Source organism: Alexandromys fortis, unplaced genomic scaffold, assembly GCF_014885135.2.
Source record: "Alexandromys fortis isolate MF-2015 unplaced genomic scaffold, M_Fortis_MF-2015_v1.1 scaffold_94, whole genome shotgun sequence".
NCBI lineage: Eukaryota > Metazoa > Chordata > Mammalia > Rodentia > Cricetidae > Alexandromys > Alexandromys fortis.
In genome coordinates, this window is record NW_026067979.1 from 3416621 (window position 1) to 3444244 (window position 27624).

The following is a 27624-nucleotide window of genomic DNA, read 5'->3' on the forward strand; positions in this document are numbered from 1 at the left end:
GCTCCAAATTGTGCTCCTATAACTCTACCTGCCTCCCCTTCCCTGTAGGGAAACCAATTTGAAGTTCAAAATGGCCCTTGAAATCACAGACCAGTATCTCCAAACAGAAGATAATTTGGCGACATTTGACGGTTTGTACAGAATGACCTTACTTCGTTTTAAATTCAAGTTGTTTTATTTGGGATCCATTGGTTAAGCCTGGGTCTTTCATATTTGGCTCATTATATGGCTCTTACCTTTTGAAAAAGGCTTCATTGAATGTGAAGAACCAAACAACCGGCTAGACAAGTTCACGGGCACCCTGTTTTGGAGGAAACGGAGCTTCCCTTTGGATGCTGACAAAATCCTGTTACGTGGCTGTGTGATTAGGAACACCGATGTCTGCCATGGCTTGGTCATTTTTGCAGGTACTTCCTGAATGTTCTTCGAGTTCTTAAGATTTCAAGAAAGCTGAGCCTTGTGGTCCAGGCTCCACATGCCAGCACTCAGGAGGCCGAGGCTGGAGGACTGATATTCCAGTTAACTGGGACTGGATAGCTAGACCACGGCTTCGGAGTGTCTATCCAAAGTCACAGAAAGGATAATTTTATTGACATGCTTATTAGTTGAATTTTCCAACTATTAATCACAATAAATTTTCCATTTTTAGGCGCTGACACTAAGATAATGAAGAATAGTGGGAAAACCAGATTTAAAAGAACGAAAATTGACTACTTGATGAACTACATGGTGTACACGGTACTTATTTTTCATTCTGGTAGATGAGAGACTAGACCAGATGGCTGTCTTTTTCAGTAATTTTGATGTATGTTTTTCTAATGCAAGGTGATCTTGCAGCTTTAGATGGAGTACAAAGAGGCCTGGGTGCACCAAGTCTAGTAGGATGGATGGAAAGGGAGTCCCAAGGCTTTCCTGAGAAATTTCACACTTCAGCCAGGACAGCCCCACTGGGGAAAGAAAATTTAGAGGCTGTCCCCAGGTGTTTTCACGATTGTCTATTGACTAGTTAGGAACCAGGGACACCACCATGGGGCTCTTACCAGAGCTGTTAGGATCAGAGTTGGGACCCTGGCATCCCCAACAAGTTGGTCTTGGCCACCCAACCTCATTAGGTCAATGAAACAGGCAAGAACTAGTCAGAAACTGAGAAAGGAGCTTTCCCCAGCATGGGCACATGAGGACAAAAATCCTAAGCCTGGCATCAGGGTCCTGGCAGCAGTTTTCATCTCAACTGGAAGGAAAGAAGTGTACAAAAGGAAGCAGCCTTGGCTAGGTCGGAGTCCCAACCATCACTGACCCATCATTGTCTGAGCTCCAGTACCAATCCTCTGGCTGGCACCAAGTTACAGCCTTTTCCTTTGCCCAGCATTAGATTCCTGGGGAAATTTCAATTACTTGGGACCCTTGTCTCAAAAGACTGGTAGACAAAGGGGGTGGGGCACAAATATTTCCTTCTAAATATCTCCCCTCTTGCCAGGAGCATTAAAATTCTAGGAACTGTAAGGTAGATTTTACAGCCATTGGTTTCCCATTTCCTATAGGGGAGTTATCATAAATGCAAGTGTGTGTGTGTGATGTCTGTGTGTGTGTGTGTATGTGTGTGTCTGTACTGTCATGTATGTATGCACTTCGTGCGTGCCTCCCCACCTAAGGCAAGGCTAAAAATAAGGTTTGTTGAGGGTGTTCAAAGCCGCACTCAGGCTCAAGATTGGGAGGAGCCACAGGGTTTGGCATAGACAGGTGCTCACACCTGTGTCTTACTACAGCCCACGGTTACAAAACAGGACAAGCGGAAGGCTCACCAGATGAAATCTCAAGGGAGTTGGTTTAAAATCCCACACACAGCCACACCAGATAGGCACTCAGTTCCCACAACAGTTTTTGACTGTATGTGCACCCTGTTGTCTCCAGTGACTCTTTTAGCTGGGGGCTAGGCGTGTAGGCTCCATGTGCCCACCATCCTCCAAATTCTAGGTTTCTGTAAAAATGCTGGTGGTCAGCCTCAATGGTGGTGTTGGCCCAAACAAGCATGGTGAGCTGTTTCTATATAGAACACCTATGGGTTAAGACCCCTTGGTGGGGGTGGAGGGTGGGGTGTCAGACGACCCTTTCACATATCAGATATTTGCTTTATGAGTCATAACAGTCGCAAAGTTACAGTTATGAAGTAGCAAAGAGAATAATTTGATGGTTGGGTGGTCACCACAACATGAGGAATTTCACAGCATAGGGAAGGTTGAGAATCACAGTTTTAGAAGAATCAGAAATAAGAAGCTGGGAAGCCCTCCCCAAACCTAAGTCTCCATACGCCAGCCTATCTTGAAAGCCACCTTTGGAGGAGAGTGGGCTTAGGCCTGCGGTGCGAACCCTTCTGCACACACTGAGAATTGCTTTTCCAATATTTAAAGTTCAACCTGAATGAATAAACTCTTCAGAATGCGGTGACACTTTGTTCAGGTGTATACATACTTACAGCCGCAAGAAATAATAAAGCTGTCTGAAGACCAACACACCCCCCAATTTTATGACCTGGAATATTTATATCTAGTGTCATTGTAACCATTCCAATGCAAGCACGCATAGATCATTGTCTCTCCTCTGGGCCCACTCATCTCAAGAAGATACTTTGAGAACCTGTGTTCAGAACACTACGTTTTCCCTGGAAATTTTATTACTACTGTGAAAATATAAATATAGCTAGGAAAATTGAAAAAAGAAACTGGGACAGGGTTTTACTATGTAGCCCAGGCTGGCTTGAATTTTTTTCATTCCCAAAAATATGCTTCTCAACTCCCTAACATAGCACCTATTGCACCTTAGATAATCTTGTCTACTGTATTAGTTACCTTTCTGCTGCTATGATAAATACCATGACCCAAAGCAGCTTAAAGGGAAAAGGGGCTTTATTGGCTCATGGTTCCCAGTAAATAAAGTCTGTCACATGGGAAGGCATCACTGAGCCAAAGAAGCATAAGGTGGGCCCGAGACAAGGGAACAGGAAGTTGAACCAAGCTTCTTTCATCAAGGCTCCACCCCTTAAAGATTTCACAACCTTCTTAAAAAGCACCATCAACTGGGGACCAAATGATCAAATGCATGAGCCTATTAGAGATATTTTATCATTTTGCATATTTTATAAATTTTATATAAATATTTGCATTTATAACTCCTATAGCATTGAACATATATGAATACCCAAATATGGGAGATATTTCTCCACCTTTCTTTTTTTTGTTTTATTTTTTGAGACGGGTTTTTTTTTTTTTTTTTTTTGTAGCTTTGAAGCCTGTCCTGGAACTAGCTCTTGTAGACCAGGTTGACCTCAAACTCACAGAGATCCACCTGCCTCTGCCTCTCGAGTGCTGGGATTAAAGACATGTGCTACCACCGCCTGACTTACCCACCTTTCTTAAAAGCAAGCAAGCAAGCAAACAAACAAACAAAATGGCTGGATATGGTGGCCATCCCAATATTCCCAGCATTTGACAGCTGAGGCAAGATTGAGAGGTCAAAGCCTGCCTGGGTTATACAGCAAGACCTAGCTTGGGAAAAAAAAAAAAACACAGCAATATAGCTCAACTGGTAGACAATTTGTCTAGCATTAATAAAGCCCTGGGTTGGATCCCCACCATCTCATAAACAGAGGGTAGCGACACATGTCTTTATTCCCAGCACCCAGCAGTGGGGGCAGGTAGATCAGAAAGCCTTTAGTCACCCTTGAGTATATGGGAAGGTCAAGGCATGCATGGACTACATGAGACCCTTTCTCAAAAAAAAAAAAAAAATTAAAACAACTTCCATTCACTATTATCTATGACCCTCTCAAGTCAGTGTTAGTTTAAGTTTCTTCATACAAGGATGAAGTATCTTCCCAAGCAATATATCTCTGTTTGAAGTAATAATAGTTGTGAGGCTACCCTGTCATATGAAGGACTTTAAGGATTGAACATAAGACATTAGCTCCTCTTTTGAAAGATGATTTGGGGAAGAAAACATGGCCTTATAAATGTAAAGAAATCAGCCGTAACCTTATAGACTTTCAAAGCATCCTTATAGTCCTGCTTTCTTCTAAGTGTACAGTTTTTACAAACCATTAAAAGGTCTTAAGTATGTAAAGTGCTAGATAACATTATGAGAATCTTTGAAAGGTGTGGAGTTGGAAGTCCTGTTTTGCAATACATGTCTTCTAGATCTTTATTGTACTCATCCTGGTTTCTGCTGGCCTCGCCATTGGCCACGCTTATTGGGAAGCACAAGTTGGCAATTATTCCTGGTACCTCTATGATGGAGAAAATGCCACGCCCTCCTACCGGGGCTTCCTGAATTTCTGGGGCTACATCATTGTGCTGAACACCATGGTGCCCATCTCTCTCTACGTCAGGTAAGCCTGGCCTCCCCTTCCTCTTACTTTCAGAGCAATGTAGTGCTTTTTCCCCACCTTCATGTTTAGCAAGAATCGTTTCAAATGTCAAAAGGAAGAAGAAAACAAGCTTCTTTTGGAACTGAGAGCGAGGTAGGAGAAGGCCGTGAACTTTGTGTATCTCTCCTGTGCTAAGCACTTTCTATCTTGTCCTCTGTGTAGATAAGACTAGTGACATTCCACGGGCAAAGGTGACAGTCATTTGCTTGGTGACTCCTCCTCAGTGGGTTCCAAAGCACGGGGTTCAAAGAGTCCTCGAGAAAGTGGAGATTTAGAGCGCCGGGGAAAATTCTTCCTTTTCAAAGCCTCTGTTCTCTTACCAGAACCTTCTTTATTCCAGTTCTTCCAGCTTTGCTTGCCTGTCAGGCCCCTGCTTCTTGCTGCTACCTCGTGGTAGGAAGGGTGTTTCTGTCTTCCTTCAGCCTCTCTAAACGCTGTCTCTGTGCGGTGCCAATCCGCATCCCAACAAAAGGTCAGGGTCATAGCTCCCTGCTTTATAACCATCCCTCCTCCTCCTCTTCCTTCTTCCTCTCATATCAAAGTTCACAGTTATTGACCAGTTGGATTTGGGCCCTTTGAAAGAGAGTCTGTGCCTTGTAATACATAGAGTAACCAGTCAGTCCCTCACCAAACCTGGGGCTCACCATTTTGGCAAGACTTGTTGGGCAGTGAGCACCAAGACTCTGCCGGCCTCCACCCTACGACTACTTCCCTTCCTGAAGCACTTGGTGACAGACATACACCAGCATGTCCAGCTTTTATGTGGGTGCTGGGGATCCGAACTCATCTTCTTGCTCGTGCAAGAAGCGCTTTACTCACTGATTCATCCGTCTCCTTAGCCCCGCCATCTTGGTTTGGCATCTTGGTTTTCATTAAAGTATGCGCTGAACAGAAGGCAGCTCTAGGGATTTACCTCCCACTCAGAGAATATCAGTAGCTACAAGTAATAAAATCAAAATAAAAACAAACACACATGTCATAAAATTTAAATTAATTAAAGCTTCTAATGACATGAGTATATGAGATCCCCGGTGCCTCTGGGCTGTTGTTCACTAGGGTAATGACTGACTGGTTACTCTGTATTACAAGGCTCAGTCTCGGCTTCAAAGGTCCCAAATCCAACTGGTGCATAATTGTGTTACCTTATCCTCCTGGCCTCTCCCTCACCTGATCTAACTGGTTACTTCCCCTTCCTATTGGTCTCTATCTGCTGCTCTCTGCTTTGATTTTTTTTATACAGAATGCGCAACCCTCGAGAGTTTACATTTGCTGGACTGTTTTGTTTGTCTGCTATGGGCAGGGACTTCATCTGCTTTGTCTGCAGTGTTCAACACCAAGCAGGGCTACCATTTGTAAGGGACTTCTTCCCATCTCTAGGCTTCTGCAGCCATGCATTGCCCACGTAGCAGTTGTGGGTGTGCAAGCAGCCTCCTTACTGTTTTTAAATCTGAATTTAAATTTTAAATTTTAATTTTAAAACTGAGTTTTAAAATCTACATGATCCTCTTAGGATATCTCCTTTTGGACATTCTGTAGAGTCTGAGAATTTAGAAAGTGAATGTATTTTTTTTTCCCAGTGTGGTAAGCAACTAAGGCACTAATTGCCAAAAGACCTGACTTGTTTGAGACATGAGGGTATGCCATCTAGTGGATCCTAATTCTCTTTGTACAGGTGAACTTGTCTGTCCCAGTTGTTCCTAGGTGTGAGGGAGAATGAGAGAAAGAGTGGGGTGATTGTATCTGTGGTTCTGGCCGCAGTATCACTGTTACTGTTCCCACTGGCCTGTGTGTTCTAAGCACAGAGTTCCTTAGCTGTGGCTGACGTGCTCAGGTGTGAGGAGGAAATCACACTGATGAGGTGCCATTACTCACCCTGAGGCCAGAGAGTGATAGGTTTGGTCAGGGGAGCACAGTGTGGCTTATAAGAACTTTAGTTTTCATAGCTCAGAAGGCTGGGGAGTCAATGATCAAGGGCAGAGTTCTTGCTAAGAGGTGAGAGCCCATACTTGTGCCACAGGCGGCCCCTTCATGACAAAAAGGGGGCAAAGGAGCTCCCACAGGCTTCTTTAATACAGATGCTAATGCCATTGGGAGCCCTAACCATCATAAAAAAGCACCTACTGCTACACTGAAGATTAGGTTTCACTATATGGGAGGAGGGGCGGGGTAATAACAGGTACTCTTCTCAATGGTTTAACAGTATATCTGATCAAAGAAGCTTAAAGAAGGAAGGGTTTATTTGGGCTCTTGGCTTGAGGGTACAGTCTATGACGCTGGAGAAAGCATGCTAGGAGGAGTACGAGGCAGCTGGTCACATTGTATGCACTCAGGAAACAGAAAGGGACCCTGATACCCTGTCACTTTCTCCTTTTTGTTCAGTCTGGAGACCCCAAGCCCATCATAGGGGGCCACCTCAGGTAAACTGGTCTTGAGAACACACTCAAGGACATAATAAGAGGTGTGTCCCCTAGGGAATGTTAAAATTCAGTCAAATGAACCGTCAGGACTAACCATGGGGCTGGAGAGATGACGCAGCAGTCAAGAGAACGTAATGCGCTCAGTTTGATTCCTAGCACCTGAGTTGGGTGACTCACAGTCTCCTATAACTTCAGCTCCAGGAAGGCGCGACACCTGCGCCCTTGAGAGTTCTTGCTTTATAAATCTGTTTTTAAAGAACGATTAATCGTTATACAAGTGGACATTAGTTTTCAAACCAAAGCAGCAGAAAAGCAGCTCACTCCCATATACCCAGGAGAGCAGAGTCCTTTCTTGGCCAGTGCCCTCTCCACTCCCCACTGAAGCCTTCTTCTATCCTCCCAGTGTGGAAGTTATCCGTTTGGGACAGAGCCACTTCATCAACTGGGACCTGCAGATGTACTATGCCGAGAAGGACACGCCTGCAAAGGCGAGGACCACCACGCTGAATGAACAGCTAGGGCAGATTCATTACATCTTCTCCGACAAGACGGGGACACTCACGCAAAATATCATGACCTTCAAAAAGTGCTGCATTAACGGCCAAATCTACGGTGAGTGTGAGGCTTGTGAAGTTGAGGGGTCAGGGCACCCCCTTTTGTCATGAGTGCACTTGAAGCTTAGAAGCTATACTCACCCAGACTCAATTTGTTTTGTCCTGTTTATTTCTTAGGAGACCATCGGGACGCTTCTCAACACAGCCATAGCAAAATAGAGGTGAGTGGTTTAGGCAAAGCTCTGCTTGCTGTGGATTCGCTTCGGTGGGTACCAGATGAGCGGCCTGGGACTGGGGCATAAGTAGCAGAGCTGATATCCCCCCACTTCTGGAGACTGGAATTCCTACGTTGGTTCCTCCAAGAGTTCTAGGGAGAAGATTCATGGCTTCTCCATAGCCTCTGGTAGATTCCAGTGATCCTGGCTGGTAGGCTCCAGGCTATAACCTCTATTTCTCTTGTCATGTGGGGTTCTTTCTCTTCATGTGTTTGGTTCTATCTGTATTTGTCTCTTACAAGGACATCTGTTTTTCCATCCTAATCCACATGACCCCATCTTAACCTGATCACGGTTGCAGACCACATTTCCAAATTGAAGAAACTGACAGGCACCATAGGTCGGGGCGCCGACATACCTGTGAGAGACACAATTCAGCTCACTATAGTGTGTCTTTTTGCTTTAAGAAAAACTTCCACAAATTAGGACAAGAAAGTGGATGGCTTCACAGTTAAGAGCAATTACTGTTCTTTTCAGAGGGCCGAGGTTTAGTTCCAGCACACACACGGTAGCTCACAACTGTGGGTGACTCCAGTTCCAAAGGATGCCCTCACACCCTCTTCTGACCTCTGTGGACACCAGGCATGCCCATGGTCCACATACATATAGGCAAAACACTCAGACATAGAAAATAAAAATAAAAAGGAATGTGCTAAAATCCAAAGGTGATTTTGACATAATTAAGAACTTAGCTACAAAGAAAAGGTAGTATCAGTTATGGGTACAGATTTTTAAACCATTTGTGTGTGTGTGTGTGTGTGTGTGTGTATGCAAGTGTGCATGTGTTCTGCCACAGTGCACTTGTAGAGGTTAGAGAACTGTTTGGAGAAATTGGTTCTCTCCTCTCCTCTGTGGATCTCAGGTATCAGGATCAAACCCAAGTTGTCAGGCCTGGTAGCAAGTGCTTTTACTCCATGAACCATCTTGCTGGCCCTAATATATATATATATTTTCTCATTAATTGCATTTTCTTTCTCTCTTCATTTCTTTCAGTTAGTGGATTTTAGCTGGAATACATTTGCTGATGGAAAGCTTGCATTTTATGACCATTACCTGATAGAGCAAATCCAGTCAGGGAAAGAGCCGGAAATCCGACAGTTCTTCTTCTTGCTTTCCATTTGCCATACAGTCATGGTGGACAGAATTGATGGTGAGTGTTCTTTTGGTGTCTCAGACACTGGAGGCCAGTTTTGGAGTTGGCAGGGGACTCATGACTCAAGTGTAATAAATGTCAAGTCTGTCGCACACACTCAAGCAATGGCCATTTGCGAGCCCTGACGCTGGCTGTGTATGACATAACAAAGCATGAAACACCTTATTATTGATTTTTTAATTATTTTATTTCATTTCATTTTGGGGTAGGACTGGGCTTGAAAAGGGCTTGTGTGCTAGACAAATGTTTCTTGCATCTCCCGAAAAATGTACTTCTCTCAAAGCTGATGTCTGTGTAATTATAGCTCAGAACAGGTTATCCCTTGTAAATGAAATTCGGTTAAAAGATAAGCCTGGTGACCTGGGTTTGATCCGCAAGACCCACATGGTAGGAGAGAAGTAACTCTCACAAGTTTTTCTCTGACCTCCAAATGTGTGCTGTATCATACACAACACACATACAAATACACATAATACACACAAACACATACACACACACACACATATATATATAATGTGTTAGATGGTTGGCTATTGAATAAAATAGCCTAAATCTTTTTTTTCTACAATTGTTCATTGGGAATGTATAATCAGGCCTTATTTGTATCATGAATAACTTAAGCATTATTTTCTTCAAATTTCTTTCAGATGTCTGCTTTTGTTCTCTAGATTAAAATATTTGGAATTGGAATTAGATCAGCTAAAGCCTAGGCCTCCTTATGGTGCTTTTCTCATTTGACGGTATAAAATTAATGAGAATTCGTGAGTGAGCAGCGAGGAGTGTAGGTTCTTCTGCGGAATTCTTATGTTCAGTCTGCACCTTCTTGGTCAGAGAAAATCTGTCCAGTGTCAATGAAAAATAGTTATTTTTATCATGTGTGGACAGAAATTCTTGAATCCTCTCGCTAGACAAATGCGTTGTGGAGAAGATAAAAGGGATGCTTTGGGTGTGGCTCCAATGCAGAGCTCTGCCCACACGTCACTCACCCACCTCACCTGGTTCTCTGTATTACTGCAGTTCCTACAGAGCTGGAAAGAGTCCCAACATGGATGTTTTATATGTAGTGATATCAAACCCTCCTGAGGAGGTATATGTATAAAAATATCATTCAGCAGGTTTCAAAGATATTTCAATGGATATTCTCTTAGAATACAATGGATAGTTCAGTCAAGCAAAATAGCACAGTTCAGACAAGAGGGGTCTCGGGGAGAAGCTGTTTGTGGCAGAGTGAGGGATAACAGAATGGGGTTCAGAGTCTAATTACCCAAGCAAATCTGACTTGTAACAAGACTAAAGTAGGATCTTTTTAAGCACCCTTGTTCTCTTAGGTCTTGATTTATTGGTAGGATTCTTCTTTGAATGTATAGAGACACTTTGGAAGTTAACTGTGCCCTTAGACAAATGTACATTAATTGTACAGTCTGCTTTTTGTCCTTGCTGGACTGAGAGGCAAGGCCTTGGAGTGTGTGCCAGAGATGAGGCAGGCCTGGTTTAGTCCCTATCAGGCCACCGTTTTCCTCAGCAGCGCTGTGGGAGGCATGGTTGTTCAAAGTTCCCTCCGGCGTAATCCTGTAGCTGTTTGCCCTACTGGCAGCTGAGTTGCAGGGCTGAACAAACCAAGTAATAGTCTTTGCCCAGCAAATGACAAATAAAAGCCCTTGAGAACCAAGGCAAGTTGTATCTTCATGTGCAGGGTCTTATAGAAGAAATGGGACTTTGATCCAGTAGAGAATCATGAGAGAGGTCTTTGGAAGGGATTTTGTGATAAACAGATCCAGATGACAAAAACTCTGGGGGCTTTCCTGAGACCATCCCGCAGGGGTCAGTTCGGTGTCCTCCTTCACCATATGGCTGTTTCTTTGGCTACCTTCTGGTGTCTCTCTTTTAGGAGGATAATGGAGAGTAGGGATATAACCCAGAGGAGAACACTTGCTTGGCATGTGTAAGGCCTTGGGTTTGCTTCTTAGCACTACAGAAAAATGGGGATTGACTTTTTAAAACTTATTGTTGTATGAAGAGGAAGAATTCTTTTTATAGACATGGCCCTGGACATTGGACTTCCTCAGAAGACATTTTGGGTGGTGATACTTCCAGGAGTTTCTTGCTCCGTTGTGATCAGTTACTACAGCCAGGCAGCTTGAAACACCTGTCTCTGATCGCATCATTTGTGAGGTCAGACACTTCGTGTCACTTGGCCGGCCTCTCTGTTCAGCGTCTCACTAGGATCCCAGTGTGGCCATGTTCTCACGTGCTGCTCAGTGTCTTCTTCCAAGCTCAGGTGGTTGGGCCAAGGTTCAGTTCCTTGCCATTGTAGGGCTGAGGTCCCCATTTCTCGGTGAGCCTACAGCTAGGGTTGCTTTTTGCCCTCAGTCCTTGTGAGACTGAGTCATGTTGGGGAGCCGCTCCCTAAGTGAAACTCCAGGCTCTGACTCTTTCTTCCAGAACTAACCAGATGTCCTTCCTAAGAGTCATCTAGTTAGCTGCAGAACACCTGGTTATTTGGTCTGTTTGTTTGGTTTTGACTGGGGCGGGGATGTTTTGTTTTGTTTTTTTCCTTCTTTGTCTGCACAAAGGATCAAGCCTAGCATATATTAGGCAAGTACTCTACCACCGAGCTACATCCATGGTAATATTCTCTTTCTTAAAGTCGGCTGATCAGGACCTACTGTGAAGTCTAAAACATCCCTTCAAAGTAACGCCTAGGTTAGTGCTTAACAAATGACTGGAAGAGAATGAATGATGCCACTGGGATGGGAACCTTGAGGCCATGGAGACTCTTCCCACAGAGGCTGCATGAGGGCAGAGTCTAAAAATGCCGTGGAGCCTGTCTCGCCTGGTGCTCTTTAATCTAGTGCTCATAGAGTTTTCATAGGAGACCTTAACTTCCCCGGATGTGATATGATAGGAACTCTGGGGGGTTGTATCATTGCGAGATGCTCACAAAGAGTGAGAAAGTCATGAATGTACAAGGCATTCTGTTTTCGAATTTGAGTGGTTGAAGAACGAAGGGCATTTCTGAGGCTGGAAATGGGAAGGTCTGTGGTATTGTTGTGAGTCAGAAGCGGCTAAAAAGGGAAACAGTGAGAGGTGACAATGGCATTTGTGAGTGTGTGTGTTTAATTTTTAATTAAGAGAGGTAGGGGAGGGAGGAAGAGAGAGAAATGGATGGATAGATAGATAGATAGATAGATAGATAGATAGATAGATAGATAGATGAATGGATAGATAATATAAATATAGTGCCCACAGAGGAGGGCATTGGATCCTCCAGAGCTGATGTTAAGATAGTTGTGAGCTAGTAAGGTGAGCATCCAAACTGCCTAGGCTCCCACAAAGCCAATACGTGCAGTAGGATCAAAAACCCATTGCCATTGTTCTTGAGTTCTTGGTAGTCCTCATTGTCTACTATGTTCAGCGAGACCGGCTTTATCCCAGGCTTTTTCAGACCCAGGCCAGCTGGTGGTCCTTGGACTTCCCACAGGGCAGGGAACCCTGATTGCTCTTTGGGCTGACAAGGGAGAGGGACTTGATTGGGGGAGGGGGAGGGAAATGGGAGGCAGTGGTGGGGAAGAGACAGAAATCTTTAATAAATAAATTTAAAAAAAAGATAGTTGTGAGCTACCTGATGTGGGTGCTGGAATCTGAATTCAGATCCTCTGTAAGCACAAGAAGTGTCTTGACCCAACTGTCCAGCCCCACACTTTTGTTTTTCTTGTGATACCATCTTAGTCCATAGATGAGTCTGTTAAGAAAAGGTTTGGGTTGCCCCTAGGAGGGCAGTTAAAGTAAGTTTTCTTCCGAGGAGTGTTTGTTCCTCCACACTTCTCCTGCGGATGTAAAACCGAGTGTTAGATCAGGCCTCCAATGTTCTTCTTTTCTGTTTGTTGCCAAGTCTGTGATTTCGCCGCTGGAACACTTCCTTTGGCAATCCAAACATCAAGGTTTGGGCTGCAGTTAGGATTGTCCAAACCGTGGACAATTTGCCCTTTCACTATTGTGCTTCCTTTCTCTGTCAATATTATGGAAGATATTTATGTTCCGGCCAAGTTAAAATATTGAAGGGAGGTGCCGTGTTCTCACTGCTGCTTGCCCAGCACTGGGTCAACAGTCAGTTGGCATTTGTGTCTTTGTAGAGGGCTTGGCTGTAGCAAGCACTCCCATGACTTCTAGTGTGGCTTTCTGGGTGAACAAATAGAAAAACAGCCTATAATGCCTTCTTTACTAACTAATTGGGAGGTGGTCAGTATTAGCATATGTGGGGACAGTGGTGTCTGTAGTTCCTGTTCTGGAGGCTGAGGAGGGAAGAAGGCATGAACTAAAGACCAGCTTGAGGAACACAGTGATCCCCCCCCCCCCACACACACACACATCCCAAGAGTGAAAGAAACAAAACAGAACTAAGATGCTGATGGGATTGGAATCTAGTCTCTGAACTAACATGGGAAGAAGGGGTTCCATCTATGGCGTCTGCTCTTTTAGGTAGACTGAAGGAAGAGGTGTTGCCAGCACACCTGTGCCCTGCTTTCTGATTGGAAAACTAAATGCCCTTTTTTGTAAATCTTCATCTGACTGGGGAAATGCTTTTAAGTATAACTTATGATAGGAATATATACATTGTACAGCCCAGTCAGTGAGTCCTTATAATGAACGCCCAGGTCTACAAAACATACACATGTATATGTGTACACACACATACACACACACATACACACACATGTTATTTATGTGCACACTCCATGATTATAGCAATTTTATTTTTATGGGCCAGAAAGTTTAGAAATAAACCAAATGCCCATGAGAGAAGAGAATAATAGTTTTATACTCAGTAAAAAATAATATTTATGAAGACTCTTTAAAGATATGCCAACAGACTCAAAATCTGACACTAAAAAAGAAATCGGGTGTGTTAGGATTTCAGTCATGCTGCCGAGGCCTGAGGAGACAGTGAAATGTTAGCAGTGTTCTCTTCTAGACGGTGGAATTCCGAGATTCCTCTCCACACACGCCCATTTGAAGACAGTTATATTTGCGATCGCAATTACCACTTTTAATTTGGAAGGAAATGTAGTGTTTACAGCTTTGTGATTGCTGTGTAAGCTTTCAGAACCTCTGACTTGTTCTCTATACGATGTGCAGAACCGTGCAGGGTTTTCTCAGTACAGGGCTCAGGCATGGCTTCCGACCTTCGTCCACAGCTCTTCTGGCATTACTCTCTTGCTTCCCTCCCCAGGGCAGCTCAACTACCAGGCAGCCTCTCCTGATGAAGGTGCCCTGGTGAACGCTGCCAGGAACTTCGGTTTTGCCTTCCTCGCCAGGACGCAGAACACTATCACGGTCAGCGAGCTGGGCACAGAAAGGACCTACAATGTGCTCGCCATTCTGGACTTCAACAGTGACCGGAAGCGGATGTCTATCATCGGTGGGTCTCTACCCCAGGGTCTCTCTGACTCCTTCAACTCCGTGTGCCTCTTCTCCATTTTATTCAGTGATGCTTGGATAAATGAGGATATGGATGGACAGCTGACTTCTGAAAGGTGTCCAGGTTGACGGAAACTGGCTTCTCTCTGTTCTTCACTCTGCACTACTCCCTGTGAGCTTCTTGAATCCCGCAAAGGCTTTTGACATTCTCTATCCATAAGGCCTTGAGTTGCTGAGTCTGTAGCGGCAGGAGAAGTACACCCAACAGTGCTGCCCCAGACCTGTTCCTCTTTATGTCAGGTCCCCTCCCAACACTTCTCTTCCCGAAGCCAGGAAAGGGAGGCCTCGGCAGGAAAGGCTGTGTCTTTGAGTCCCAACCTCGCCTCCAGTCTAGGCTCTTGACAGGCCACCAGGTGAAGATGAGGGTCTTGTTCCAGATTTGAATTTCATTTTCTGAGTCATTTGAAATAATTTCCAGCCTACAGGAAAATTACAAGGATGGCTAGTGATGCTTTTGTGTACCTCTAATAGCCACTAGTTTTTAACATGGTCTACAGTTTCATTTAGATATAGGTTACTATCTTCTGATCTGCTTGAAAGTAACCTACAGGTCCATTATTCCTTCCTCATGTATTCATTAGAGATATTCCCCACTGACAAGAACCTTAGATGTGTGTGAGTGAGCAGAATCAGAAGCTTGCACTGATACAGCTTATCACCTGCCCCCTACAGCACTGGCCTGTAGACATTTCCGGATCTTACCAGGAACCCTCTCATGTTCTGGTCCCTTCCTCTTTGTCTTCATCTTCCTCTTTCCATCTGTATGAGTTTTGGTCTCAGAGATCAAACACTGAATTAGAAAATCATGATTCTGAATTAAAAAAAAAAATTCTTCATCCTTTTTTGGGTCTTTCATTTTCAAAATGAAAATTGGATCTGGCATTTTCAAAAAACAAAGGTCAGTTTTATTGTAGAATGTCCCTGCCTTGGGTTTATCTACTTAATGCTTATGTCCTTGGTCACACATTGTTGGAAAAAAAATATGTAGCAATGCTGTGCCCTTCTCAGAGGGTCACCCTGCAGAGGCACCTGATGTTTTATCTCACGAATGGTGATGCTAACTATTGCTTCGCTGAGTTCATATACTTTCCCACTGTGATGCTCGAGTATTAGCGAGTGGAGTGATATTTTACTCAGGGCTTCCTGGGTGCCCAACTGATATGGACTGGCAATTGTCCCTGGTACTGACTTCACAGAACTTAAAGTGTAGTTAGCAGTGGAGTGTAGTCTGTGATGATAGATTGAACGCTATAAGAAAGTGGTCACAGGTGCCTTGTTAGAGGCAGTAAATGGTGTGAGCTTGAAGACAGGTAAGGAAGATTCCTGTCAGTGTGGACAAGGAAAATTCTGTGGAAGACATTGCACATAGTATGGAGCCTGTAAATACTTGTTAAAATGACGTAGAAAACTGAACTGACCTTGAATGAATGGTTTTGTATTTCACTGCTGTCTTCAATACAGGTAGCAGCTTGCCAACTTTGCTGAGGGCAGCAGTTCAATTCATGGAATAAATGTATATATACATTATACATATATATAGATATAGAGATAGATAGATAGATAGATAGATAGATAGATAGATAGATAGATAGATAGAAAGAAACCAACCTAACTTTCTTGTTGCTTTTCCTTCCCTTGCTACCAGTGCGGACCCCAGAAGGCAGTATTCGGCTATACTGTAAAGGCGCAGATACTGTAATTTATGAGCGGCTCCATCCGATGAATCCTACGAAACAAGAAACACAGGATGCCCTGGATGTAAGTCTCACTTTGCCCCATCTTCTAGAGTGTCCCTTCTTGCCTTCTGGGCTGTCTCTCCAGTGAAATGAAAACTTTGCTCGCTCTTAGCTATTGTTCCCCTTGCTTTGGTGTCATGGGCTGGGAACACCAAAGTAGGGACATGATGGGTGGTGTTTTTGCTCTTGCTGCAGTATCCTCTGTGGTGAAGCTCTTTCTCAGCATCCAGGTCTTCAGGGCTGGTACAAGGGAATACTGGCTCATCGCTCTTCCAGGGACCTTGAGCAAGGAGCTAGCTGCCTTGAGGTGTAGGCTTAACATCTCTGTGGTCGCCAAGAGTTTTACCAAATTCTAGGTATGGAGTGGAGGAAAGAAAGCATTTCCAGATGTCAGGGTAATGAAGCAAATCATGGGACCCTGAGCTCTGATGCCTTTGCTGTGACCCATAGAGTCCGTAGCTGCCACACATGCACAGTATAAATGTAAGCGTAAATGTTAATTTTAAAAATAAATTTTTAGAGAAGTAACTCTTGTTTGTACGGGTGGATTTTGTCTTGTAAATCAAACAGGTCTTTGCTAGTGAGACTCTCCGAACCCTGTGCCTGTGCTACAGGGAAATTGAAGAGAAGGAGTTTGCAGAATGGAACAAAACGTTTATGGCCGCCAGCGTGGCCACCACCAACCGGGATGAAGCTTTGGATAAAGTGTACGAAGAGATTGAGAAGGACCTGATTGTGAGTTCAATGTTGATAACTTGCTCTTTGACATTCTGAACTGTTAAATTTGTGTTTTATTGTGTCACTGGTAGCATAGTTTAGGGAGAATTCTTTGATGGGCACAGTTGGTACAAAGAGCTACATCATGTGAATTTTCTTGTTCGGCAAACAATAAAATTTCATATCACAGAACAAAAACCAAAATAGACAACATCTTTCTTTCTTTCTTTCTTTCTTTCTTTCTTTCTTTCTTTCTTTCTTTCTTTCTTTCTTTTTTTCTGTTTTTGCTATACTGGCTTGGCTGGCCTAGCACTTGCTTTGTGGTTCAGCCTGGTCTTGAATTCATAGCAGTAAAGAAATTTTATTTCCTATTACAATGGCAAAATGAAAACAAGCATTTAGTGGTTTCGTTGGGAGAATTACTAAAGCAATTTAATTAAAGTTGTAGTAAAGCTTTCATCAAAACAATTAAAATGTTTTGAAAATCATACATGGTTTTTTTGAATTTATATTAATGGGAAATAGTCAACCAAAAGGCAGTACTGCCATTAGCTTGGGAAACAGGCATATGTTTGCACAGCCTCAAACACAATGAAAGTGAATCTTTTTTTTTTCATTCATAAAGCATATTCATTTATTTGTGACTCTATATAAAAACACTGATTTCCATCAGGTGTTTGGTACTGTAATTTAATTTAATTAAAAGGACACAAATTAAAAGGATATATAACAGTTGACAAACACAAAAATAATTACAAAGTAATGTGATTTACATTAGCCAGGTAGATAAAAGAAATACAAGATCAAGATCAGCATTTCTTTATAGGATCAGAAAAAAAAAAAGAAATACTGGGTGTGCCATTAAAGTAACGTGGCAAATTTTTGTATCGTATATATTTTGACTCAGCATGTGTCGTTCAAACTACTTTGAATGAATATGATCATTTTTACTTAAATCTCCAAATGAACTCAAATGAAAGAAAGAAAAGACTCTCTTATTCTTCCCTCAGTAGGAAGAAGGCTAAAAGTTGTGGAAATTTTGAAAGTGAATCTTTAACAGCTTTTTGTGCTTGTACTTTTCTGTTTGGGGCGGGGAGAGACTCACCATGTAGCCCAGGCTAGCCTCTAACTTGTAGGTGAGCCATCTACCTCTGCCTCTTTAGTGCTAGATTTTTCAGGGTGAGAACCCACACCCTGTGTCTATCTTGCCCTTTCTGCCTTGGTAAATTAAACCCTAGAGCAGCAATTTTGAAGGCTTTGTTTGAGGCAAGCGTGCAATGTCCCAGCTTTGGATGGTGGTACCGCCAATGCCGTCAGAGCGCTAGTTGGTATTGCATGACTGCTCTCCTTTTTCAGAACCAGGCAAACTGCATTTAAAGACACTTCTTATATGCTATTTTTTAAAAATCTGTCTTCCAGCTCTTGGGGGCTACTGCTATTGAAGACAAGCTACAGGACGGAGTTCCAGAAACCATTTCAAAACTTGCTAAAGCTGACATTAAGATCTGGGTACTTACAGGAGACAAAAAGGGTAATCCATCTCGTGGGGGAGGGGTGTGTGGGCTAAGTCACAATATTTATAGCTGCTATCCCTTTGCCTATGATGATCTTCATAGGCTTCCCAGCCTCTGGGAATGGAGATGCTCTCTCCTCTCAAAACCCCTCCTCCTGGTCCAGCCTACGCTGCCCACATCCTTCTCTGAACTTCCTCAGCAGCAGAGTTTGCTCTTTAGAATTTAAGCCTCGTTTTGTCTCATCTCTCCAGCCAGAGTGAGCTCCTGTTCGGGAAAAGCCATGCCCCTGTCCCCGTTTTGTCTCTAGCTCTCTGCAATTGTTGAGCATAGACTAAAACAATACAAAATGTTGCTACAACAGCTTTGGCTTTCCTGCCTGCTGTGTCTTGAAAATTACGACCAACCTTTTATGTGCTAGGAAACTGTTTGGCATTTAAACCTAGAACTGAACGAGTCATTGTTCGGCATTGATGCCTAATCCTCCAGGCTGTCCCCGAGAAATCATTGTCTCTCACTCCGACACTCTCCCAAGCACAGTCCTGGCCTTTGACAAACACCAAGTAGATGTTAGGGGAAAGAAGCAAGTGGGGTCTTTGGTAGCAGCCCCATGTGAGGATTCATGGAATCAGCCATCTTTGCCTACCCTTTAACCACATGATCAAGCCACAGGATCTGAATGCTTAGTATTATAATGAATATTGATTCATTATACAACCAACTTCTGGACTTGATTTTTAAGACTGTATCAAACCAGACTTTGACTCCGACTTATTTTATTACAGAGAAAAATTTTCTCTTTTTTATGTGGTTTCTATACATTACTACAGGAAAAACAGCGTATCTAGTCAAATGTGGTGAGGATCATGAGTTGAAAACGTCATCAAGGAATCCCTCAAATGCTTAAAATCTAAAGCTCTTTGAGCCCTGATATGATGTCACCTGACCTCGTGATACACAGGGCAGGGTCAAAACACATGGGATGTGTATAAAGTTGTCTAAGTGATCCGTATAAAATTGCTCTCTGGCGGCGTGGGTACGGTTCATCTGGAATACAAGTGACTTTGTGTTCAGACTTACATTCCATCCTCCAGATATCATGTGTGTGTGCGCGCACTCCAAAGCCACAAATCTCAAACACTTCTGGTCCCAAGCATTTCAGATAAGGGATACTCCACGTGGTTTAGATAAGCAGAAGTAACAGTTGGCTTAATTTTAATCTGTCGTAGAAACTGCGGAAAACATAGGCTTTGCCTGTGAACTTCTGACAGAAGACACTACTATCTGCTACGGGGAGGACATAAAGTAAGTACCCGCTGTGGGCGGACATAAGGTACCTGTTATGGGAGGACCTTGTAAGTACATGTATGGGAGGAGACAGGTAAGTACTAGGCCTGCAGGAGGAGAGGATATAGCTTGGGTTTTTCTGTTGGGTTGATTTTTTTTTTTTAACGAAGTCAAGACTAGATGCAGAAGGCAGAAAATATGGAGAAATTGGAGCTAGATCATGTACTTGGGTCTCTTTTTCATGTCCAAATGAAATAAATATCTCCAGATTACCATGGTTCATTTTGAACAGATTTCAGTCTTGGGGGGACCCAAGAGTTTTAAGGAGCCATATTTCTCTATTCCTTAGGAAATCTATTTAAATATTGGAAAACTGGGAGCCAGCCCTGGGAATATAGGGGCATGCAGCTATACCCAACCTACTGCAGGGGTGCTGGGCTTCCAAACTCAGATCTTCACGCCCATCTGTCAGTCACTGCTCCCTGATCCACCTGCCCAGCCCCATTGCTAGCAAGTTAATATAAAGTATGTTTATGTCCCTTTTCTAGGGACTTCATCTTTTGAAACAGACATGAGAGAAAATAAAAGTCGTCCGAGCATGAAAGTGTTAGTGAGTTATATCATGTAGGTAGGCCATTTATTGGTGGTCTCTAAAGAGAGCACACCTGATATTTCAAGCCTTGGCTTCTGCTGGGCCATTCATCAGCCCCTAATCAGTTGTGGCAAACCTGAAAGCGTGTAATATAAAGGCACAGTCTTATTATAAGCTTCCTATGATGTGTTTACTGCTGGCTTAGTCATTCCATTTATTCCTCAAGCTTTTTTTTTAATCACAGTCTTATCTAATGGCACAAAGTCAAATTAAGCTGTTACTACACATCTGTTGTGTGTCCTAACGCAGGATGGGGTGGATGGGACTTTCTCATGCAGACAGTCAGCTCTGTGAGCCACTCCAGCGCAATAGGCAATTTGCTGAGTTAGGTGAAGTTGGTAGCTATATGATATAAATCACTTCTGCTTGAATAAAAGCACATAAACCATGCCTCTTTGAGTTGGCAAGTTTTTTAAAATACCAATAAGCATGTTTACTTAAGTACTTCTTAATTGCAAGTAATTTGGTTAAGTACCATATGGTTTTATTTACATTTTATACGTGGGGGTGGGGGTAAATAATTTTCTGATCTCTCTTCTGAGAGTGTTAGATTGGGCCTAAGCCAAGCTAAACGACAAGTTTATCTAAACAATCGAATTTTTATGAACATTTTCTCAGCCGGATTTCCATTTATAGAGAGATGAGCCATCTTCCTAGATGGCTCTTTGAAATGATGGTTCCTGTCAAATACTTTGAACAGGCAACCTCACAATCTGCGCCAATCTCTTAATGACCTACTCCCATTCAATTTTGAAATTGGAAATGAGAATTAAATTGGTGTGGAAGGAAGTTCATAAGTACCCAGTCTGGACAGTGCTTCTAAGTTTTCTGTTTTGTTTGTTTTTTTTTATTTGTTTATTATTGTGTATGCACATGCCATGGCACCTATGTGGAGGGCAGGGGGCAGCTTTGAGGAGTCAGTTCTCTCTCCAGTGTCCCATGGGCTCTGGGAGAACAATCTCAGGCTCATACAGCAGACGTCTTGGCTCAGGGAGCCACCTCACCGGCCCAGGAGCAATGGTTCTAATTGGGATTGACTTGCCTTCCAGGCATCATCGGCAGTGTCTGAAAATCTCTTTGGTGGGTGGACCAGGGGGAGAAGGTCCTCTAGGGCTCTAGTGGGCAGAAGCTAAGAGGATGTCAAGCCTTATAGAAAGGTTCTATGTTCTAGAATAGCTTGCCACATAGGATGGAGAATTATCTGGCTCCAGATCCCAAGGTTGAAAAACCTGCTTCTGAAAATGAAGAATGATGGTGGTGTGCGTTGAATGGGGGAAAGGCTCAGGCTGAGGGCAGAGACCTGAGTCCTTTTTTTGCTAGATTTCCCATCGGCTCCCTGCAAGTAAAATCACGTCACTTCTTTCTGCCTCCTTTTTCTGATTTGCAACACAAGGAGATTGGCCTCTTCTACTCTAAAGCTCCATGACTCACTTCCCCATAATCTGGAAGCATTATAATAATTTTTAAAGCAGCCAGAAGGCTGGGGAGGTGGCTCAGCAATTAAGAGCGCAGACTGCTCTTGCAGAGGACCCAAGTTCAGTTCCCAGCACCCATGTCAGGCAGCTCAGCACCCACACATGTGATGAACAGACACACACCTATACATAACTAAATATAAAAAATAAATCTTAAAAAAAATAAAGCACTGAGAATTTTGAAAAGCAGATAGAGTTTTGAGTGTGTGGAAATAAGCTTTTTTTTTTTCCCCTGTCATACAGTAGAGTGGTGAAATTCTCATCAAGACCACCTCCCTTCTCTTGCTTATGTTACCTGCATCATGATTTGGGTCTTTGACAAGTGGTAAAATACAGAGGACATATGGTGCCCCACAGTATTGGTGCCAACACTTAGACGTGTCTTCACAGCGGAGGCACTGTGACCAAGGGGCATACGAAAGTGCTCATGGATTCTTAGGAATATGCCAATCAAATTCACAGAATATGTGGATGACCAGAAAAGAAAGAAAAAAACACACTAATCGGTGCTGGTGAGGCCAGAAGGCCCAACACTCTGGTGTGCATCTGTGGGATGAAGCCTTGTGTGGCTGCTAGGTTCCAGTGAGTCTGCGAGGGATCGGAACGCTGGTGTGCGTTGGTGGGATGAAAAGCACATGGCCACAGTATGAGCCTTCCTTGAGAGCTTTAAAAATAGAATTTTCACATTGTTCTGTCATCCTACCCTGGGTGCCCACTCAGAAGAACTGAAAGCAGGATTTTGAAAAGGTGTATGCCCAACCACATGTATATAGCACTGCTCACAATAGCCAAGAGATGGAAGCAATCCACGCGTCCCTTAAGGTATGAGCTGGATAAGCAAACATCGGCATCTCCACACAATGGAATATCTCTCACCCTTCAAAAGGAAAGAAAGAATGACATGTTACATATATAGTACTGATGGATTTGAAGACCAGTGATGTGAGCCAGTCATGAAACAAGTGAGCTTCACAAGACAGACTGGCTCCACGTGTGGACAGGGTCCACACTGCTGAACTATACACTCAGCAATGTGATATATGTCAGGCTGGGTACTTTATAGCATGATTCTTTAAAGTGATATCAAAATTAAAGTCTAGAGCCAGGCATGGTAGTGCACGTCTTTAGTCCCAGAATTTGGGAGGCAGAATTTGGTGAGTTCAAGACCAGCTGGTTTAAATAGTGAGCTCCAGGCCCATCAGGGGTACATAGTGAGACCCTGTCTCAAAATAAAATAAAATAAAATCTGAAGTGTTTTATAATCATATGTTTTAAATACTTACTTATTTTCCCATAGTTCTCTTCTTCACACGAGGATGGAGAATCAGAGAAACAGAGGTGGAGTCTCATCGAAGTTTGTACCCCCTGTGTATGAACCCTTTTTTCCACCTGGAGAAAACCGTGCCTTAATCATCACTGGCTCGTGGTTGGTGTGTATCAGTAGTGAGTTTCACCTGGCACTCAAACAAGTTCCATGGGGGCCATTCTTGATGGCTTTGCATATTAATTGCTTGTCAATCTAAAAATCTCTTAGCCTATAAAAGCAAGTGTGACCTTCTTAAGTTTGAGTCTTAACATTAGAGGATAGCTAAAAGAAATCAAAGAAAAATGGTGAAACTGGTTATCCAGACACTTCAACAAGCGGGTAATGTCAACTTTTCCTTTAAAGATATGCAGATTTCCTATATGCTTATTGTAAGTCTTATTAATTAAAGCTAAATGTTAAAGCTCATGAACCTTGCTTCCCCTGACTCAAGCCTTGGGAGTGGTACTCCTGGTGTAAACACTAAAGTGGTCGGTGGTGTTTTCTCCCTCTGATGTCACAGAACGAAATCCTTCTAGAGAAGAAGACCAAAAGAAGTAAGATCCTAAAGCTGAAGTTCCCAAGGACGGAGGAAGAGCGACGGATGCGGACACAGAGTAAGAGACGGCTGGAAGAGAAGAAAGAACAGCGGCAGAAGAACTTTGTGGACCTGGCCTGCGAGTGTAGCGCTGTCATCTGCTGTCGCGTCACCCCCAAGCAGAAGGCCATGGTGGTAGACCTGGTGAAGAGGTACAAGAAGGCCATCACGCTAGCCATTGGAGACGGGGCCAATGACGTGAACATGATCAAAAGTGAGTTGTGTGTGTGTGTGGCCTGTGACACCCCGCTTGCTGGAAAGAAGTGGTAGGAACGTGAGGGGGTTGTTGCTTCAGTTCCCGTGGCTGAGGCATTGTATCACTGAAAGCATTTAGCCATGCCCTGCCTTGACTTACCCTCAGGAAGCCTGCAGTATGTCTAGCAGGCATGGGACTCATTGAACATCAAGTAAGAGATGAGTTGTTTGTAGGTGGGAAAATTATAGTTTTCTTTATGTGCAGTGCGGTCTCCTTTTTCCCCCCAGGATGGCTCATTTATTATAGTTTTAAGGGCTTATCAAAAAGCTTAATATTTTTAACTATTGTTTCTATCCTGATTAAAAATTCAGGGGCACGGCAAATAAAATTGATTTTTTTTTCTTAATGTACTATCTCCCATTGGAGGAGACCAGCTACTCACCATGGAGGGGCTGTCTTGCAAAAACATGGCTGCACCGATGTTAGAAGATACAGATCAGACCTCTGGTCCTCACCCGTGTGCCCCATCCTGGTTTTGTTTTGTTTTTGTTTTTGCCTATAGTACTGTAAGGTAACTTGGGTGGATTATCTTCTAGCCAAAGTGTTTCAGATTTTGGAGATTTTCCATTTTGGAAAAAAAATTGCATGGATTTCACTTTTTGCATACTGCTCGGCTGTTTTCACACATTGGAGCATTTTAGATTTTAAATGGGGGGTTTTCAACTTCTGAAAGGTTATAAAAACCCCCAAGCTGCCTTGACCCGAGTATTGCTTCTCTTCCAACCACCAAACCCCTGAATCAGCTGGTGGGGTGGGGTGGGGGTGGGGGGTTCAGCTCAGACCCATTTTCTCACCTGGAACCAGGAAAGTGTCTTTTCCACCCTCTCACTCTGTGATGTCACCTCGTTGCTGCTAAGGTGAATTAGTATGTGGCTGTACACACCCAGGCGTGACCTGTTGTGCTGGGGAACTTAAGCATATCACATACAACCGGGCCTTAATTCAATCTATTTTATGACTCACAAATCCATCTCTTTCTTTCCTCAGATTCTTCTCTTCCTTTCCTCCTTGGTATGTGCTAAGAGTCTCCCAACCCTGCCTTCTTCAGCAGGAGCCATCTGTATGACGTATGTCTTCTTGCTTTTTACCAATGCATGTTTCTGTCGCCACTGCCAGTATCATCCCCCTCTGCTATCTGCTCTGTGCCCAGCCCACCACACAGATGCCACTGCCTGCTCTGAGTCAGATCCCTCCTTCCTCTGTGGCCAGCTCTGGTTTATTTTCCTATCGTGTACCCTGACATGACCGTAACTTCCTATGGCAAAGGAATAACTCAAACATAGGTTTTATTCAGTTACAGTGTAGACCTCCAGAGGTCCTGGAAGGGAGGGGGGCTTACAGACTTGTCATTTTATTAATGATGGAGCCTTCAAAAGTTTCCTTCCTGGGTTTACCATCTGCCTTCGAGAGGGCAAAGCAAGAGAACAGAGATGAGCCTCATGTGAGCCCTTTTTTTCTAAAGTTATTTACACTTTTATTTTAAAATCTTCATTTACTTATTTAGTGCGTGTGTGCATGCATGTGTGCAAGTGTATGTATTGGCATGTGTGTGTGCATGTGGGGGTAGGGTGACAGCATGCATGTGGAGCAGGAGTTAGTTCTCTCCTTTTACCATTGGGTCCTAGGGATTGAACTCAGGTCAGCAGGCCTGGCCCTAATCACCCTTAAACCAGTGATTCATCTTGCTGGCCCAAGTTGTTTTACCTTTTTTATTAATATTATTATACGCCTAGTGTGTGTAACTTAAAGAACATCCATTTGAGATAGAAATGTCGAAAACTGGGATCTACTAAGAAGTTGTCCAAATGGTATCTGTGCCTGTTTTCATCTGTAAAAGTTTTCTGCTATATCAAGAATAGTTTACACAGAAAGATAAAAATCCCATGCTCTCTCTCATATGCAGATTCTAGCTTATAATGTTTATATGCATGCATGTAACGGGGCATACATGTAGGTTAGGTTACAGCACTAGAAAGGAGACCATAGAAGGGCTGGGGAGGAGATGTTGAGGAAGGTGAAGGGGGAAATAGGACAAATGAGATCTGTAAATAGAAAGGAGGCGAGGAGAGAGGCAAGGAGGGCAGGATACTGGGGTAGCAGTCGAGGAATAGGAAAGACAAGGGGCTGGCGGAGAGCCAACAGAAATGCATTCTGTTTGAAAATGACATAACAAAATCTAATGTTGTATATGCTAATTCAATATCTAAACAGAGTAATATGAGCAAAATGACTCAACATATAAGGGTGCTTACTGCCAAGCCTAACGACCTGTATTCAGTCTCCAGAACCTATAGTGAAATGAGAACCAATTCCTGAAAGTCCTCTGACCCCCACACATGTGTCTGCCCACACACACACAAAATCACAAACACTCAAATGCATATACACTTACATACACATGCACACATACATATGCACTCACACATGCACTCACACTTACACACATGCACTCTCACATGAGCACACACACACACTCACACTTACATACAAACACCTGGGGGGACGATAATAACTTGTTAAAAGTTATATGGAAAGGGTAGATTGAAATTGAGGTATTGAAAGTAAACCAGCCATTGGATAATATGTTTCCTGCACTCTCATAGAAATGAAGAAAATTCCACCATGCTATTTTGCCTCTAGCAAAAATTTCACTCTTTCTCAGGCTGCCCTTTCCCCTGCCTGTGCCCAAGGGTGTCTCACACAAGCTGAATGAGGGCTGCCTCTTCTTGGCCTTAGACCCCGAGAATACTCACACATAAATTGTGAGAGATGAAATAAAGGCAGAAAGCCTTAGGAAGTAATCAGTTTGGAGGCATTATGAAGGAGTGTTTACTAGTGAGGGTTAGACCGCATTTGGGATTTCATGAAAACTGAGGTGCCAGTGACCTACCAGAAGCCACACCCTTAAAGAAAACTTACTCCCCCAACTCCCATCAGCCATCAGCCAGCTGTCAATAGACCCTTGGATAGGGGAGAGACCTCTCGAGCCCCTCCCCTACCCATGCTGGATTTGCTGGCTGCCCTCATCTTGTTCAGGTCTTATGCAGATGACCCCAGCCCTTGTGAGGCCATGAATGTAGCAGCCATGTTGTATCTTGAAGGCAGAATGCCACAGAACTCCTGCCCGTCCCCCGGCTCTTACATTCTTCCTGCCTTGTCTTTCCACGGTGTTTCCTATGGGTGTCAATATAGACGTTCCGTTCAGAGCAGGGTACTCAACAATCACCGATTCTCAGCACTTTGACCAGTTATGAGTCTCTGCACAGACAGCTGCCCACTGCAAAACCAAACCAAATAAGCCTCTGACCAAGGCTGTTGAGCACAGCACCAGTCTGTGGAATGAACATAATTGTTTAGAAGGCAATTTGACAACATGACCTTTTAGCAAAACAACAGTACTAGGTTCTGTGTTTAGATTTTAGGGGGAAGCAATGTTGCCTTAGGAGTCACTGTCCTCAGCTACCCTGCGAGCTGTGCCACTGTTGGCTTTCACACACTGCTCCATGGAAAAGTCGGAGACCACGGTGGAGGACAGAGTACCTCTTCCCCGGGTCTTGGCAGCCCTCTGGGAATCTCAACATTTCTCTCCCGTAGCCTGGGCAGAGACAGGGGAGGCCATGGTTTGCTAGGAAAGCAGTTTGGCAACCCCAGCTGTTTGTAAGCACTGATTCTGTGTTTTCAAAAGGGTTGTAAATCACTAAATGAGAGTAATTATTCTTAGTCTCTTCCCCTCCCCTCCCCTCCCACACTCTCCCATGTCCTTCCCTCCTTTCTGTTAGAGCTACAAAGTAT

The 27624-nt window shown here is 43.6% G+C and overlaps 1 protein-coding gene across 1 annotated transcript in view; it reads left to right on the plus strand.

Annotated features, from left to right (window-relative positions):
* Atp8b1 (ATPase phospholipid transporting 8B1) overlaps positions 1-27624 on the plus strand; it is a 115007-nt gene that overhangs the window by 75383 nt on the left and 12000 nt on the right. The window contains exons 9-22 of the mRNA XM_050157968.1: positions 49-131; positions 249-407; positions 650-738; positions 4191-4381; positions 7241-7449; positions 7569-7612; positions 8660-8816; positions 14050-14238; positions 15943-16055; positions 16604-16768; positions 18170-18281; positions 19491-19566; positions 22973-23105; positions 23502-23790. Of these exons, the coding sequence (XP_050013925.1) occupies positions 49-131; positions 249-407; positions 650-738; positions 4191-4381; positions 7241-7449; positions 7569-7612; positions 8660-8816; positions 14050-14238; positions 15943-16055; positions 16604-16768; positions 18170-18281; positions 19491-19566; positions 22973-23105; positions 23502-23790 (2009 nt within the window). The remainder of the gene's footprint in view (positions 1-48; positions 132-248; positions 408-649; positions 739-4190; positions 4382-7240; positions 7450-7568; positions 7613-8659; positions 8817-14049; positions 14239-15942; positions 16056-16603; positions 16769-18169; positions 18282-19490; positions 19567-22972; positions 23106-23501; positions 23791-27624) is intronic.